Raw genomic sequence first — 18276 nt, 5'->3', positions numbered from 1 at the left:
CACTGGGGTCTGTCGTGGGTTGGGGGGAGAGGGGAGGGATAGCATTAGGAGATATACCTAATGTAAATGATAAGTTAATGGGTGCAGCACACCAACATGGCACATGTGTACATATGTAACAATCTTGCACGTTGTGCACATGTACCCTAGAACTTAAAGTATAATTAAAAAAAAAAAAGAAAAAATATAAACAGAGATGAATGAGATATAAAGGTGCAATTTTCTTGAACTGTATTAAATACCTGTTAATTAACAAGAACAAAAAAATGCTAACCACTATTATCTCTCAAACCCTTAAACTTGCCTGGCCCCGGCTGAAGCCTTGATATGTTAGATGCTGTTATTAATGCCCATTTTGCAGACGTGGAAACTCCAGCCCTTAAAAGTTTAAGGAAGAAATAATAATGACAAATGCTTATAAAATATAGTGCTTCCTGTGTGCCAGGTCCTCTTCTAAGCTCTAGACTTGTCTTAATTTTTTTATCCTCATCATAACTCCTATGAGGGAGGTGCTATTTTTATCCCATCTTTTTTTTTTTTTTTTTTTTAAGTGTGAAACAGGCACAGAGAGGCTCAATACTTGCACAAGACTACACAGCTACTAAATATCGCCCTCAGGCTTCAGTCTCAGGCAGTCTGGCTCCAGCCTCTACACTGTGAGACACTACTTTGCTGCCTCTCACAAAAGTGACCTGAGCTGGAGTTCAAACCTAGGCTAGACTAGTTCCAATCCTGAAGCAGACAGATGATCTCCTAAGGCCTTGTCCAGCCCTAGGATCAATGGTTCTGGGTCAGGAGAGGAAAAGACATTGCTCTCTAAGAAAGCCGAGTGCGTCAAGCTGGGGGGTGTGTGCATGCACAGAGCCGGGGGATGGCATTTACCCCAGCTTCATCAGAATCAAGGCTCCTGGAGGGTTATGGAGCGGGTCCTGAGTGTCTTCCTGCAGACTGGGGGAGAAGCCAGCAAGAAGGGGGAAAGAGGGAAGGATCTAGATTTTATAGGCCAGGGGCCTTCTAAGTGGGATGGATATACCCCAGGAGTCACTGAAGATGATCTTTTGGGGGTACAGGAAGAAACTATTGGACTCTTTATTAAATGTACTTTCAATGTCATATTTTAAAAGTATATTTCTGTTTATCATGGTACATACTCAATTTTTCCTTGGTTATGGGTTGTGTATAGGATCTATATATATATACTGCAAACTGCTGTATAACATCACCACGTCACCAGCTTTGTGGGGCCAGGAGCCTTGTCTGTCTCATTTTCTGTTCAACCCCCAACTGCTACCGGTGGGCCTAGTCTGCAGGAGGTGCTCAAATAAATGTTTATGGAAAAACATGCCCCCGCTTAGTGACTGATTTTCTTCTGATGTTGGGTAAGTGACTTAACCGCTCTAGTTTATCTCCTGGCTATAGAAAGAGGAGTAAAGCACAGTTCGAAAACCAATAGTAGATGGTTCCATTTGCTGAGGTCACTAAAGAAAGCATGAAAGTCATTTAGTGCATTTTACCCCCAACCATCCTAGGAGCCACGCCCTGTGGGAGGGGGTGCAGGAAAGAGGCATATGCAGTAATTTTCTAAAAACGGTAAAATTATGACTCATACAGATACAAAAATGATCATGTGCTGTTCTACTTATTAATCAATGACCGCACCAGGCAGATGTTATAACCAACTCAAAAGACACCTTTGTATTGAAAGCAATGTACAATTAGAGACAAAACTGGTTTTTCTACCTGAGGGGGTGGGAAATCAATTGGACCTTTGCCAGAGAGAGCAAGGAGTATATATTAGAATTACTTTGTGTTACCATCAATTATCTGCAACTTACTGACCTGTAAAATAGCTCAAAAACAATGAAAGTCTAGAGTCAGACAACCTGGAGGGTTTTCCTTTGAAGTACAGATTTTTTCCCATGATACCTTGGAGGCTAGCAGCCCTTATCTAATGGAGAAATGATAAATCCACAGTGGTTGACCAAAGCCAGTCAAATCAAGGTGGTTTCAGAGCACCCTAGGGAGGAATACCTTCTGGCTTGTTAGAAATGGTAGCATTTGAATCCAACAGATAACAGTGGTTCTGCGGCTCCTTGGTTGCCATGAAAATCACCTAGGAAAGTTTTTAGAAATTACCAAAGCCCAGGCCTCACCCCAGCAGTTGAGTCAGAATCTCTAAGGTCTGACCTTAAGTCTTTGGTAATTTTGAAAAATTCCCCAGGTTCTATTAGTGAAGCTAGAATTGAGAAGCACTGGTATAGATTCTGGAAAGCTGGATTAAAAATATTGGTGGAAGGCATTCCTGGTTTAGCAGGGGAGAGAGGGCGAAGAGGAAGGTGGTGATGCCAAAGAAGTCAGGAAGGAGAACCAAGGGCCTTGACTGCTGAGCTTAGAAGCCCAATGTTAAGGGGCACCATTGGAGACTTGTGAGCAGAGGAGTACTGTGGCTCAGGCTGTAGCCCCTCAGGCACTCCCCTGAGGCAGAGGTCTGGGTGGGTTGTTTGTTCGTTTGTTTGCATGCATGATTTTCCATACTATTTCTTTTTTCTTAAATCACCCTCCCACCACACCTGGTTTCACCCCCTTACGCTCAACATCTCCTTTCCCTCAAAAGTGCACTCTGTTCCTCCACAGCCCAAGCTACCTTTCAAGGACAGAAATGCTTTTTCTTAGCCTGGTGTTACTATTCTTCCTGGCATGCCCCGCCCCAATTCCATTGAATCCAAATTTTGACTGTGCACCTCTATCAGCCTGTACCCCTAATATTTTCTTTAACTTTATACATGTATAACAAATAAAAATGGAACATAAAAAGGCAAGATTAAAACATTTGGAAAGTGGTGATATTCTTGTCCTGCACCCCAGTGGATTGTCATACCCATTACCCCACTTTGGAGACTGCTGCTGTAATAATGATGATTGTGACAACGGAAGTCACCGTTTATTAAACACTTAATCTGTACCTGGCCATGCTTAGTATTTCACCTGCCTTATTTCATTGAATCTTCGCAGAAACCTTAACAAGAGTGTCATTTCAGAGATGAAGGAACTGAGGCAGAGAAATTCCATAACTTGCCCAAGTTACTGAGCTCGGAATTTGCATGGTCAGGATTTGAACTTGGGCATTGACCACAAAGCCTGCATTGATTCTAATGCCACATTGCCTCCATTGTAAATGTTTGGGCTTATCATAATAGAGCCACCATTTCTTGAGCCTTTACTGTGTGCCAGACACTGTGCTAAGTGTTTTCCATGTGTTATTTCATTTATTTCTCAGTATCTGTGGGTATTTCTGTCTGCATTTTGCAGGCATGGAAATTGAGATTCAGTTTAAATAAACTTACTTAAATAAAAAACTGCTTTGCAACATCTGTGCCTCAAAGCCCATGCCTTCACATGACTTGGACAAAACCCTTCCCCTATCCACATCGCTGTGGTTGAGCCATTCCTTCTAGAGTCAGCCTGGAGCTCTCAAAGGGGAAGGAAGAAACATGATTGATTGCAGGCAAAAGGATGAGGCAAGGGGTGGCCAGAGCAGCACAAAGCCACCCAGACCATTCTTTCTGCTCTTGTGTGGGTTTCAGGAATGATCAGTCATGATAAGTCGTCACAATGAATCTCATCTAGATCTGAGAGAATCAGGGTTCCTGGGAGGAAAGAGGCACAGGTCTGGAATGACCCCGTTTACTAGTCTTGAACCCCTCTTATAACCAAGATGATGAACGTTGCATATTGGCAGGTGGAGATGGGGAGCAATCCTGTGGCCTGGGAGATAACCCTCCTAGGACTGATATTCTGCTGTGAAAATCCTGGGTTGAAATCTCTAAAAGCCTCTAACTATAGATCCTACCAGAGAGGGAGTGATGTATTGTTCCCACTTTAGAGATAAGAAACTAAGGTTCAGAGAGGGATCTGGCTTGCCTGAAGTTACATGGGGCAGACTGGGAACCAGAACCGGGGTCTTGTTCTTTGGACTCTTCCTGGTGTCCCATTGCAGCCAAGACCCACAGTTGTGTGGCGGCTTGTTATGATCGAGGGCTGCTAGGCAGAGATGTTGGCTGCTTCCTGGGCCCTGGCAAGTCACTTTCCCTTTCTGAGATGCCTTTACCCCGTCTAGAAAATGAGGGACTTGGAGTCGTGGTTTTTTTTTTTTTTTTTTTTTTTTTTTTTGAGACGGAGTCTCGCTCTGTCGCCCGGGCTGGAGTGCAGTGGCCGGATCTCAGCTCACTGCAAGCTCCGCCTCCCGGGTTCACGCCATTCTCCGGCCTCAGCCTCCCGAGTAGCTGGGACTACAGGCGCCCGCCACCTCGCCCGGCCAGTTTTTTGTATTTTTTAGTAGAGACGGGGTTTCACCGGATTAGCCAGGATGGTCTCGATCTCCTGACCTCGTGATCCGCCCGCCTCGGCCTCCCAAAGTGCTGGGATTACAGGCGTGAGCCACTGCGCCCGGCCTAGGAGTCGTGGATTATTAAGGGCCTTTCTGGGATTCTGAAATGCTGGATGTAAAATATTCAGCCAATTTGAGCAGTATGGTCTGGGTTGCTCTGGAAGGGATCAGAAGCCATCTTAAAGCCAGAGTAAATGGTGTATTTATGATTAGCTCAGGAGCTTCCCAGAGCCCTCAGAGGAGGGGCTGTGGAATCAGCAGGGGAACTGGCTCTCAGAACTGCAGTCTGAACATCTAGTTCTGAAAGGAGCTTGCTTTTTACATATGAACCGTGCACTCACACAAGGCACATAGAAACTGCTCTCAGAGCTGAGAATATCTTCCCAAGAAGTAGGAAGCACCTCCTTGGAGCCATCTCTCCTTGGAAAGGGGTGTTCCTCCAGATGGGCCTGGGCTGCAGCCAGCAGCTGAAATTTCCAGCAACAAGCCCAGAGGAAAGTGCTTCAAGGCTGGAGGTGCAGGTGACAGGCCTCAGGCCTCCCTCTGCCTGTGTCAACTAACTTCCTGGGTCTCATTCAGTCCCTGGTTCTCTGCTAGCCTTGGGCTTCCTTCACTGTCTCTCCCTACCATCCCCCAGGTCAGAGGAAACCCAGAGCTGGCCTCCAGCCATATCCTGGGGTAGATGTGGGCCCCCTGCTCCCCCCAACACACACTGGAAAGGGGGTACAGTTTCCATTTCCTGGTGAGAGCTGCACAGTTGTACCAACGGGCCGCCGGTTGCCAGGGAAACCGCAGGGTTTCCTCAAGCTGAGCTGAGCTGAGCTGCATTTATTTGCAGGCAGATCCGTCCTCTGCCTTTCACTTCCAACCCCATCTGATGACTGTCCTCTACTGACTGCAGCTTGGGGGACTCATAATCAGCCAGTGGGGACGCAGAGGCAACACAACAGAGCCCCTGTCCTCAACTTCCCACCAGCACAGTGAATATCACCATTTACTAAGAGGGGGTCTCGCGCCTGGGCCTCTTATGTGCTGCCTTTGACATAACTTAGGTCTTATCCTCCAACAACCCTACAAAGCAGGAAAGAGAAAGCTTCAGTTTTGTGCTTGAGATCACCTTGAACTCAAAAATGAGCAATAAGCCCATGGTCACATGGCTAAGATTTTCCCTAAGTCTTGGGGGAACAGGGACTATGTGGAGAACTGGAAGGCATTGAGCTGAAATGTCTCCATGATTTCTACTCTCCTAGTTCTGTTCCTTTTAGGTCTTACTGGGTAAATCTGATTGACTTTGTTATGTTTACCTTTTTTTCTTTTTCTTTTTTTTTTTTTTTTTTTTGAGAGGGAGTCTGGCTCTGTCGCCCAGGCTGGAGTGCAGTGGCCGGATCTCAGCTCACTGCAAGCTCCGCCTCCCGGGTTTACGCCATTCTCCTGCCTCAGCCTCCCGAGTAGCTGGGACTACAGGCGCCCGCCACCTCGCCCGGCTAGCTTTTTTTGTATTTTTTAGTAGAGATGGGGTTTCACCGTGTTAGCCAGGATGGTCTTGATCTCCTGACCTCGTGATCCGCCCGTCTCGGCCTCCCTTCTTTTTCTTTTTTTGAGTCAGAGTCTCACTCAGTCGCCTAGCCTGGAGTGCAGTGGTGCCATCTCTGCTCACTGCAACCTCTGCCTCCCCAGCTCAAGCGATTCACCTGCCTCAGCCTCCTGACTAGCTTGACTACAGGCACACACCATCACACCTGGCTAATTTTTGTATATTTTAATAGAAACGGGGTTTCGCATGTTGGCCAGGCTGGTCTCAAACTTCTGGTCCCAGGTGGTCCTCCCTGCTTGGCCTCCCAAAGTGCTGGGATTACAGGCACAAGCCACTGCTTGTGGACTCTGTTATGTTTACTTTTAAAAAGCAATGCATAGGCATTGTTAAAAGAGATCAGGCTGAGCTTGGTGGCTCACACCTATAATCCCAGCACTTGGGAGGCTGAGACAGGCAGATCACAAGGTCAGGAGTTCGAGACCAGCCTGGCCAACATGGTGAAACCCGTCTCTACTAAAAATACAAAAATTAGCCAGGCATGGTGCCATACGCCTGTAATCCCAGCTACTCAGGAGGCTGAGGCAGGAGAATTGCTTGAACCTGGGAGGTGGAGGTTACAGGGAGCTGAGATTGCGCCACTGCACTCCAGCCTGGGTAACAGAGCGAGACTCCATCTCAAAAAAGGAAGAGATCAAATTGCCCAGAACTGCTTAAAGTGGAAAGTAGTGGTCCTTTGTTTCTCTTCTCCTTGTCTTAAGACGATTGTTAAACTTTCATCTGTTGCCCTCCTGAGTGCTCATTAGCCAGCTCCCCACCCTCTTCTCTTCTTCCCAAATCAGTTACATCTCTTTTTGCATTTATTTTTACATATCATATCTTTGTTCCTTCACTGTAGACCCTGTCTCCTGATACCTCCACCCCCATTCCTTATCCATTTTCAATGAGATATGTGTCCTGTTTTCCTGTGTGTTCCAGTCTTTTTTTTTTTGAGACAGGGTCTTGCCCTGTTGCTCAGGCTGGAGTGCAGTGGTGCAATCTTGGCTCACTGCAGCCTCCACCTCCTGAGTTCAAGCAATTCTCCCGCCTCAGCCTCCCAAGTAGCTGGGACTATAGGAATGTGTCACCACGTCCAGCTATTTAAAAAAAATTTTTTTAATAGAGATCAGGTCTCAGTATGTTACCTAGGCTGGTCTCGAACTCCTGGGCTCAAATTATTCTCCCACCTCAGCTTCCCAAAGAGCCAGGATTACAGGCATGGGCTACCATGACCAGCCTGAAAAATCCAGTCTTTACGGTGGCCGCAGGCACTGGTCCCAGACTCTACATCCTACCACACCACTCCCTGCTACCACATCAGCCACACTGAGCTCCTGGTGGTTCCTCACTTGCACTGCCCCCTGGTGTGCCCCTAGTTGCATTCGTGAGATCCTCTGACCCCCTCCACCTGGGACTACACCCCTTGTCACTCTCCTCACCAACTCTTGTCTTTTCTCTGTAGTTCTTATCTCAGCCTGATGAGTGCATTTGTTATTCATTCCCATTACAGCATAAGCTCCAGAGAAACCGAGTTTAAAAAATCTCTCATAATTTCTGTATGCACAGTGCCCAGAGCAATGCCTGACTCGGAGTAGGTGCTAAATGAGTGCATATCGACTTGTTCAGGAATGACAGTCCTTCAGATACTGCAGCAGGTGGTTGGAAGCCCTTTGAGTCCTATCTGCAGGCAGTCAAGCTCTGGGTTCTGAAGCCATCCTTGTTGACTTGAAAAGAGGGCATACATGGTGCAGATAGTATAGACTCTGGGATCTAGAAATTGTTGAATTCAGTTCTAAGCTGTGTGATCTTGGCTCATTTATTGTGATGCTCCAGCCTCAGTTTCCTCTCTATAAAAAAGGAGAATCTGATGTGTGGAAGGATTTCTGTGAGTGTTAACTGAGACGGTGGTGAGACAGGTACCCTGCCTAGTCTGGAGGAGTCAAGGGGTCGGTGGTGGGTCAGTGCCATGCCCGCCCTCCCTCGGGGATGCACGTCCCTTTCCCATACTGCTATGAATGTCTGGACACCATCTAGTCTGTCCATTGTCTTCTGAAAAAAATGCGATCGGTCCTGAGCTGGGTCATTGGGTCTGATTTAACCTGAAGGGCTGGGGGCAGCTGGAAAACAGCAGAGGGAGGAAATGTAGGGGAAAGAAAGGGGCTGATTAGATCTGGGGGGAGTCTCATACGCTCTCTTTCTTTTCCACAGTGGATTCTGCTGCAGAACCGGAGACCATGGCCAAACCAGCACAGGTGAGGGGCCTCTCTTTCCTGAAGGTGATACTCTGCTTTCTCTGGGCCTGGGATCCTCCTGGAGTCACTAGGCCTGCTGCAGAGACCCCTAGTACCTTCAGCTTGAAAGAAGGAGGAAAGGTTCTTAGGCTTTGCTTGCTCCTGTTACAAGTCTCGGCTCTTCAGATGCAGCTCACCATAATGCAATATCACCCACAATATCCTAAGCAGAAAAGGATGTATATTGGCTTACCTGACAGAGAGGCCCAGGGCTTCAGGTCTGGTTGAATCCAGGGGTTCAAATGATAGTGTCAAGATTCTGCCTGTGTGAGCTGGGCTTCTTCTCGTGGCTTCATTCTTGGGTAGGTTCTTCCTCGCATTGACGTGGTAGTCATCAGCAGCTCCAGGCTTCCACTCTGCTGTCTTGGCAGCCCAGGGAGAAAACAACGTAACTCACGCCCAGTGATTCCAGGGGAAGGCCCAGGCCTGGTTCTCATTGGCTGGGCCTGGGTAACCTGTTCTTTCTTGGAGCGAGGAAGTGGAGTTGGTCCCACCTGAACTATTTGGCCTGAGGAAGGGAAATAGAAACTTGACAGGCAAAAAGGCAATAGAGGGGTTTCTCTCCTCTGGATATGCAAATGTTCTCTGTCACACCCATTTGGGATTGAATTTCCTTGGCTTGGGAGACTCTAACCTCAGTCTTTCATGTCTGACCACTCTGCCGGGCAATAGAATTGGAGGCACATGAGAACTTTTACTCCCATGTGGCTGAGACTGGGTTCCGGCCATGGTCAGAGGTAGGACTCTGACCTCGACTCTACTCTGTTGAGGCTGGGCACGGTGTCTCTCACCTATATACCCAGCACTTTGGGAAGCTGAAGTGGGCAGATCACTTGAGCTCAGGATTTCGACACCAGCCTGGACAATATGGCGGAACCCCATCTCTAGAAAAAATACGAAGGTGGCATGTACTTGTAGTCCTAGCTGCTTAGGAGGCTAAGGTGGGAAAATCACCTGAGCCCAGGAGATTGAGGCTGTGATGAGCCGAGATCATGCCACTGCACTCCAGCCTGGGTTACAGAGCAAGTCTCAAAAAACAAAAAACCCCGCTGCCCTCTGTTGGGGTTTGCCTGAGGGTGCTGTCTGTTGGCTGGCCTTGGAGAAAGTGATGCAGTCAGTGTGATGATGGGATTGGCAGGGAGAAGAAACTCAGGGATCTTGAAGAAAATCATGGGACTTGGCCCCGTTGTCCCTTACTCCAACCAACCCAGAACTACTGGCCACAGAATGCACAGACAGAAGCTGTCTGTGAGGTCTCTGGGCCTCATGTTCCCCTTATGGAATGGCTGAACTCAGTAATACCAAAACTCCATCCATCCTTGACATCATGACTGCCCCCAGTGAACCTGGGCTTATAGGATATTCACAGTTTCTGAAGAGCACAGGATGTTATAGGATCAGTACCTTCAGAGAAGTCCTAGCTATGGCCTTCATCTCAGCCACTGAGGAGTGCACTGTGTGTACAAGTGGCCTCTCTGCCTAGAAGGAAAGACTGTTACTGATTATGGGCAAAAATCCAAGGCGAAACTTTCACTGTTCCCCATTTCCCACGTGGAGTCATACTAGAGCTACTTCCTGAAGGGCATTTGAACTGCAGGATTCTAGATGATCGAAGTGGACAGGACAGGCCCTGGGAGATCAGAGAGGCCATGACCTAGGGTGCAGATCTTTGGACCTTGGTCCGGTGCTCTTGGGCCATGCATTCTGCCCGGCTGATCTATGGTTTCTTGTTGCCATGAACCGGGGGCCAGCAGACCTCCTGCAAGCAAGTCCCAGGGTGGCAGGGCCTTAGGGAACCCTCTTCCTTTGGGGTGAGTTGGCACCCTCCATGTACAGTGTTCTGGTGGGGCAGTAAAGGAGCTCTGGGGCACGCAGGAGGGCACCCCACCTAGGTTGAGGAGAGAGGGGAAGTTGCCTAGGGAGAGCTACTCAGGGGAAGAACAAGGGGGCTGAGAGTGGTCTAGGTAGGGACAACTGGGACAGGCTAGAGGGAGAGCAAATGCAGCATGCTCAGGGGAGTAAAAGTAATTTGGTGTGCTTGGGGTGCAGTGGTTTGGGGGAGAGGAGGGTTGCAGAAGACAATAACAGAGAAATGTGAGAAAAGCCTCCCTGCCGTTGAGCTGAAGTTGTTGCTTCCAGTTTTTAGCTGGGTTTTTAATTATTAGCTTGAATCTGGTGTCTTCCAAAACCCCAACACGCACACATGCATGCATGCATACACACATGTGCATGCACACAGCAAACTGCTCCCTCTTCTCTGGCCTAGTCACACCCCCCAGTTCCTTCCACTGTGGTTATTGTGCTGTTCTCCCTATCTCTCTTTTCGGAAGAGGAGAACTTGAGGCCCAAAGACATGAAGAAATAGGGTGGTGTCATGGAAGACCCAGGAGGCATGGCGCTGGGGCCTCCATTTCACAGGGACGTTCTGGGTTTGAATGCAATAATGAACGTAAAAACACCTTGAGGACAGGGCAGGATAGGCAGGTGCTTGTGCCTGGGACTTCTGGGCTGTGGAGGTGAGGCCTGGGTCAGGACCGGCCAAGGCAGCTCTCAGCTGGAGTCCTGGCCATGTACCTGTCTCTCTGGGGACATTGCCTCTGCTCCCAAGAGGCCACCAAGACTCCTGCTCCAGCAGCAGCCTGGGTAGGGCCCAGCCCCGCAGAGCCCCAGGGCCCGGCTGCTCACCATCTGGCACCAGGACCTGCTGAATATTTCAGGGTGGAAAGTCCCTTCTCTGCTGTCCCCTGCCTTGATCATGGGTTCCTGCAGCCAGGTGCGACAGGCAGTCGGGGTGGGGTGGGTGAGAAGCCTGTGCAGCTGCGCAGGTGGCGCTTAGAGATGAAGAATTCACGAAGCTGGTGTGAGAATGACACGGTGGGAAGCCTGGGCCTGGATGATTTGAGGGGCTGTCTCTGTGTCTCCAAATGTGACCAGTGCTAAGCCCCCTACCTTTGCTTCTAGTGGCTATGATCCTGGGGGGTCCCAGGACGACTAATCTAGTAGGTCCTCACTTGGAAGATCTTACTAGTCCTGTGCAAAGAACTCTGCAGGAGCCCAAGCTTGCTTCTTGAGAAGCTTGTCTCTAAGTGAGCGTTTTGATCAAGGCTTGTATAGGTCATTAGGTGCCCTTCCCTCAGCGTAGCACTTCAGCCCCTTCCCCAGACACTGCTGTGACCACCCACATTGTATGAGGGGGAGAACAGTGGAGGGGGAGGAGCGGCAATAGGAAAGGGGGTCTGCGTGCTGCCTCATCCCCTGCCCTTCCTCCTGGGGACATGCTTCCCTCTTCTCCTCATCCCTTCCCGGCAGCTTACAATCCCATGACCTTAGCGACTCTGGGCATCTGGCTGTGAGCTCTGAAGAATCTGGACTCACACTCTATCTTGGTGCTGGTCACCACCAACACACCTCCACCCCAGCAGACAGGTTAAAATAGTTTCTAGATGCTACATATCAACCAGACAGGTATTGATTTGAACCATTTGAAATCTGCTGCTATTTGACTGTTTTTAATCTACCTACAAGGCAAGTTACATGGCTCAATCTAGTAAAGAATGTCAAATACTAGGGACAGGGTTTTGAGTGGCCAGCTTTGTGTAATACATAAGGAAAACAATGCCAGGGTGCCAGAGCCTTGCCTTACCCAGATCCTGGCTTAGGTGTTGCGCCCAGGCTAGCCCAGCAGGGCTAGAGCTGCCCTTGCCAGCATTACAAGAGTCTGAATTGTTTATCCCCATCATCTTCTCCAGCCTCATCCCTTTGCCTTCCCCGCTTCTAGTGGATGATCTTAGTGACACCCAGCGTCTGCTCTGAGCACTGGAGACTCTGGGCTGGCTTTCCCAAGTGCCTCTTGCTTCCCTCCAGGCCTTTGCCATGTGTCTCCTCTGTGTGATACCTTCTTCCTCTTCACCTTTCCCCTCCCTCCTCTACTCCTTGGGGCTAGCCTGTTGCTCATCCCTCAGGACTCAGCTTAGACATCACCTCCAGAAAACCTTCTCTGATCTGCTTGCAATATATGCACAGTCATTCATCCATCCATTCATGAAACAAATATTCAGTGAGTGCTTGATTGCTCCAGGCCCTGTACTTGGTGCTAGAAATGCATCAGTGAGCAAGAGAGACACAGTCCCTGTCCTCCCAGAGCTTCTAAGGGAAATATCTCCTAGCTCCCATGCTGCCCTTAGCCTCGTATCCACCACACTGTCTTGTAGTTGAAGTTGTCATGTATCTCTCTACCAGATTCTGAGCTCTTAGTGGTCCTTGGTCCTAAGCATCTACTTAGTAGACTCTCAGTAAATGTCACTTGCTTGCTTGATTGATTGATTGAATGAATGGTAGGGTAGCCCTAGCTGCCCTGGAAGTGTGAGTATGTGAGTGTGAGAAGCACTTAGGATGCTGTGGATTGGACAGCATTACTGCCTTTTTATAGCCTTGAATATAGGGTCAAAATGGCATAGAGGCAAACAGCACAGGGCAATAACTCAGATGTTTCAGTATTCAAGGAGAGGGGCAGGCTGGTGTGGTTGACCAGGAGGAAGCACTGGGCTGTGTGGTGGTTGCCCCTTCTTATCTCCAGCTCTGGTTGATATGTGGGATCCATCTCCCACCCAGATGGAATCTGAGGGGAAGGGAGAGATTGGTCTGTTAGAAAGAGCCTTGGATTCCCTTCCTAGCTGGGCCTCTGACTTGCTGTGTGGTCTTGACATGTCACCTGCCCTCTCTGTTCTGGGTCTTCTGGGCCACAGGTGGTAATATTGAGACCAACTTTCCTCATTTAGTTCTCAGCTTGTGGTTCTCAAAGTCCTTTCCCTCTCTTTTTCCAAGTGAACCGTGGGAGGGACATCCTACTACTGAGGTGGATTACAGGCTGGTGCTACTGTGGATTAGGACAGGTTGGTCCAGACAGGTGGAAGGAAAAACAGCCATGAATCATGGCAACAGGCCAGTCTGCAGAGGGCCCGGACAGACCCTGGAGAACCTGCCCCTGGTGGCATCTTTCAAAGCTTAATATTTCCACACTGCTCCCAGGAGGCCCTGGCACTGGGGACAGCATTGCTAGGGATCCAGTGCCAGCGAGGTCTCCCTTCACCGTCTTCCCCTTCAGCGTCCTCCATCTCAGGGCTTGGGCCGTCATGGGTGTCTCCATCCATTCATTCAGCCCAGTCACAGTTCCTTCCAGCCTCTGTGCCAAGCCCGTGCTAGAGCTGGGGCTCCACGGTTCTTCTTAGGCAGAATGATTTGTCTTATTCTCAACAGTCTCCGTTCTCCATGGACTCAATAACTGAGTGGGAAGCTGAACTAAAAGGTCTTTAAGGATCCTTGCAAAGAAATAATTTTGATCTTCTGAGCCTTCTTGTTTCTCTCTCTCTCTCATTTTTTTTTTTTTTTGAGACAGTCAGTCTCATTCTGTCGCCCAGGTTGGAGTGCAGTGATGCAATCTTAGCTCGCTACAACCTCTGCCTCCCAGGTTCAAGTGATTCTCCTGCCCCAGCCTCCCGAGTAGCTGGGATTACAGGTGCCTGCCACCATGACTGGCTCATTTTTGTATTTTTAGCTGAGACAGGGTTTCATTACGTTGGCCAGGCTGGTCTCTAACTCCCGACCTCAAGTGGTCTCCCGCCTAGCCTCCCAAAGTGCTGGGATTACAGGCGTGAGCCACTGCGCCCAGCCACCTCTTGTTTCCCCATCCATCTGAGAAGCTAATCTTGTCTGCTGTACCTTTTTGATGTTGCTGGGCTGGAGGTGTCCAGAAAGAAAGAGAAAAGAATTTAGAAGTGAAATTCCTAGAGGACCCCAGTTGTTCCATGTTCTTGTTCATTTATTCATGTGGCAAATACTTGAGTGCCCCCTTTGGTCAGTCTCTGTGCAGTGGGCAGAATGGATCTGGTGTCTGCTCTCAGAGGTTTCTGGATCAAACTGCCTGCTGGGGTGGAGGAGGCAGCAGGAATGTCTCAGGCTCCAGTTGTGAGGTCTGAAGTAAGACCAAGGGGAGCGCTGGCAGTAAAGCCCCCATCCTGCACTCACCCAGCTCTTTGCAAGGCGCCCTGCTCTGGGCGCCCTGCTCTGGGTATGTGTTACGCTTTACATCTCTACCCAGGGGCGTGATCAGGTTGCAGGGGATTCCCAGGTGGCAGGAAGACAGCTGTGTTCCTTTCTGGTCAGAACTTTAAATAGTAACTCCACGCCCACGCATGCATACCTCAGAGGAGCCAGCCTCTGCAGACAGAGACCAGAGAGCAAGCAGAGGCCTGGCCCGGGTCCTGCAGTGCAGACACTGGGAGGCACGGAGACCGGGAGACCGGGAGGCGGGGAGGTGGGGAGGCGGTCCAGTCCAGGTCCGAGTCCAGGGCTTGTTCTGCTCCACCTCTGCCTCCCTGAAGGCAAGGTCTATGTGAACCACCCTCAATTCCCTCTTTTTTGGATTCTTTCCTGATTTCCTGCAGCTGGATCAGCCTCTGCTGTTTTCCCACATTACCTTATTTTTGTCTTAGTGTATTTACTACAAGCTTTATAGTAATTGATGTGCTTGTCTGTCTCTGCCACTGGGCCAGGAGCTCGTGAAAGACAGGAATTGGGTCCCCTTTATCCCCAGTTCCTCAGCCATTAGCGTAGGGCCTAGCACAGATGAAGTGCCTTGTCACTGTGCTGTGTGCTCAGTGACAGGCTCTGGCATCCTCCACTCTGCCAGCTCTCGGCTGCTCTCCCAGACCCCCCACTTCTCAGTGCCGTGTAACTGACCCACATCTGACTTCTCTGTGAACCAGTCCCATTGTGCATTCAGGTTCAGGTTCGATATCTAAGATCCCCTGGCTCTCTGCCGCTTCTCTCCTTCCCCTCAAAGACCAAGCCAGCTTGTCCTCAGATGCCGGTTCACAGCGCAGTTTACTGGGCCCAGAGGGGCAGCACCTCATCTTGGCATTGAACTGAGAGTGTCTCTGGACCCCCTGTGCCCAGGACCCCACCCTCAGTAGCTGACATCTGCAAGTTTCCTGGAGCTGGAGAGCAGGGGGAAAAGGTCTGGGTTCTGTGTGACCTCCCACTAGTGGCTCTTCTTTGGGCTTGGCTTCCGCAATAGAAATAAAATTAAGAGCATCTACAAATCGCTACACTAATCACATTCACAGAGGTGAAAGTGTAAACATAAAATGCTGTACAAATATGAGGGGCTGGCTGCGTGCACTGGCTCATGCCTGTAATCCCAGCACTTTGGGAGGCCAAGGTGGGAGGAATGTTTGAGGCCAGGCATTCAAAACTAGCCAGGGCAATAGAGTGAGACCCCATCTCTTTAAAAAAAAATTTATATATATATATGACTCTTGCTATTTTTGCAGGGATCATTTTCATCTCCTACACTCAGCCAGGCTTTTTTACCCTCTCCTGGATGCTTTGGAAGATGGTACAGGGCTGCAGGCCTTGGCCAAGCCCCTCTCCCTTGGGGAAATGGCACTGTCCTTTGGGTGGGTTGCAGCAGGTGGTATGAGAGAGTCATCCACACCGCTACCCGGGGTGTATGTGGCCAGCACTCGATTTTGCAGGGAAAGGAGCTCAGCCTGGACTGGGGTAGGCATCTGACCTGAGGTTGGGGGACTGGATGCTTGGGCTCAGTCCGGGGTTGGCAGCTCACCCTCTACTTTTCTCTCCACAGGGTGCCAAATACCGGGGCTCCATCCATGACTTCCCAGGCTTTGACCCCAACCAGGATGCTGAGGCTCTGTACACTGCCATGAAGGGCTTTGGTGGGTGTCAGGCTTCACGGGAGCTTGGGGGGTATCCCCCAAATGTAGACACAGCCCAGAGCCCTTCTGGTGGTGGTGGTAGGATCTGTGAAATGGTGAAGTGCACTTATTCATTGTTTTTGGTCTCCTCTTTTTATTAATTTTCATGATGTTATAATAAAATGTTTCAGAAAAAAAGGTATAAAGAGTAATAGAAATTTCACCCATAGATTTACCACCCAACTTAAGAGCTAGTGCTTCATTCGTGTAGCTGAAATTTCCTTGGTAGATCCCCCTCCTGGTAATGCCGCCTGCTGCCTTTGCTCAGAGATAGCCACAGTCTGAAGGTGGTGCTTATATTCTTCTTTGTCTTGTGGTGGAAAGAACCCTGTACTGGGTGTTAGGACTCCTGGGTTTTCTAAGCCAGGTTCATTGTGAGACCTTGGACAAGTTCTTTCCCCTCTCTGGGCCTTAATTCCCTGACTTGTGCAGTGAGGAGCTGGATGGGGGTCTTCTGAGCGCAGATAGTGTGTGTGCTGTGTCCGCTTTCAATCGTGACTTAATAAGTCCCCACTGACCCTCTCCCCTGACACCAGCACCTGATGAGTGGAAGGCTCATGCTGAGGCCTGCAGGGAGCTACTAGGCCTGTGTCCAGGGAAGGAAGCGGCCCTGGTGGGCTTCCTGGAGGCAGGGTGGGTAGGATGATGATTGCTGTCTCCTATTCCAGGCAGTGACAAGGAGGCCATACTGGACATAATCACCTCCCGGAGCAACAGGCAGAGGCAGGAGATCTGTCAGAGCTACAAGTCCCTCTACGGCAAGGTAACCACGGCAACCGGAGGGCCCATGGGGTGTGGGGGGTGGAAGAATGATTTCATTCACCTGTGTGCTCATTCAGGTTATTTCCTGGATATGGCACTGCAGGTCAGCCTGTGGGCTGACACCTTACCCTGCTCTTTTTCTTCTCATCAGCTGGGGTCTTTCAGCCCTTCATACACCCACAGCACCTGCTGTATGCTGGGCTCATGCTAGGGGTTAGGGCTGCAGTAGTGAATAAGATGGTTGAGGTATCAACTCTGGACTGCCAGATAGTGAGAGAGATACACAGTAAATGAGGAAGCAGACAGCGGTGGGGAAGTGGCACAGGGCTGTGGACTTGGCCCTGCACTGCCGTTTGCTAGCAGCATGACTTGGAGTAAGACCCCTGTTGTCTCTGAGCCTGTCTCTTAGGGTTGGTAACAATACATACCTCCGAGGGTGACGATTTAATGAGATTACTTAGCCCAGCACCTGCCAGAGTAGGTGCTCATTAAGTGTAATTCTTACCATTGTAACTACTCTTCCTGTTTCCTCTTCTCTCTCCTCTTCCTCCCCACCCGCCAGGACCTCATTGCTGATTTAAAGTATGAATTGACGGGCAAGTTTGAACGGCTGATTGTGGGCCTGATGAGACCACCTGCCTATTGTGATGCCAAAGAAATTAAAGATGCCATCTCGGTAAGAAGTGGGGGGTGTATGTGTGTGCTGGGGTGGGGATGTGGTTAATGGGAAGATTGTGGGCTCTTCCAAAAGCAACTGGTGAGCCCCATAGCCGCCCAGCAGATGTGAGATGTGTCCTGCTTCACAGACACATCTCAGTTTATTCCAGAGGAGCATCCCGGTCTTCACACAGACAGATGCAGACCGATGTCAGCGTGATGCACACCCCATGAAAGGGGCCCTTGGCGCAGACCCCCTTACCAGGAGCTTGTAGTCCAAGGATGCAGGTTATAGGGACATGAAGACAAATTGTGTCTAACACTCCTGAGGCCAAGGGCACACTAAAGGTAATCAACACGACCCTGGGCCAAGGGTTGTTTAAGAGGGCATCTTAAAGGATAATAGGATCAAGTTAAGCCCCAAATCCCAGAGAGGATTTGGTGGATAGGAGTGTCAAGGTCATTGCAGGGGGTAAAAATGGCGGGAGAAGTTGTGGTCCTGTGTTTAGGGTACGAGGAGTAGCTCAGCCTGGTTGAAGTAGAGGTAGAGAATTGCCCCCTAGAAAGAAGAGAGACAAAGCCCTTCAGGTGTATCTAGCACTTTACAGTCTATAAAGTGCTATGATCTTTGTCTTCTATGAGCTATTAAGCATGAGTTCATTTTATAAACTGATGAACTTAGCAATGTGAGATTATTATCTTCTCCTCCTCCCTGTGAGTTTGGCAGAGCAACTAGTATCATCTACATTTTACAGATGAGAAAACTGAGGCCCAAAAAGATAGTTTCTGAAGAGAATTCACAAAGCTGGAAGAGGCAGAACTAGAACCTATGTG

General features: G+C 49.5%; 1 protein-coding gene across 2 annotated transcripts in view; it reads left to right on the top strand.

Moving 5' to 3' along the window:
* Window positions 1-18276, top strand: part of ANXA6 (annexin A6) — a 57778-nt gene that overhangs the window by 2574 nt on the left and 36928 nt on the right. For both annotated transcript variants that reach the window (XM_005558300.4, XM_045394414.2), the window contains exons 2-5: window positions 8166-8209; window positions 15894-15984; window positions 16692-16786; window positions 17348-17461. In XM_005558300.4, the coding sequence (XP_005558357.1) occupies window positions 8192-8209; window positions 15894-15984; window positions 16692-16786; window positions 17348-17461 (318 nt within the window). In that variant the 5' untranslated portion in view covers window positions 8166-8191. The remainder of the gene's footprint in view (window positions 1-8165; window positions 8210-15893; window positions 15985-16691; window positions 16787-17347; window positions 17462-18276) is intronic.

This window comes from Macaca fascicularis, chromosome 6, assembly GCF_037993035.2.
Source record: "Macaca fascicularis isolate 582-1 chromosome 6, T2T-MFA8v1.1".
In the NCBI taxonomy this organism is placed as follows: Eukaryota; Metazoa; Chordata; class Mammalia; order Primates; family Cercopithecidae; genus Macaca; species Macaca fascicularis.
Note: the sequence above shows the minus strand (reverse complement) of the source record. Positions and strands in the feature narration are given on the sequence as shown.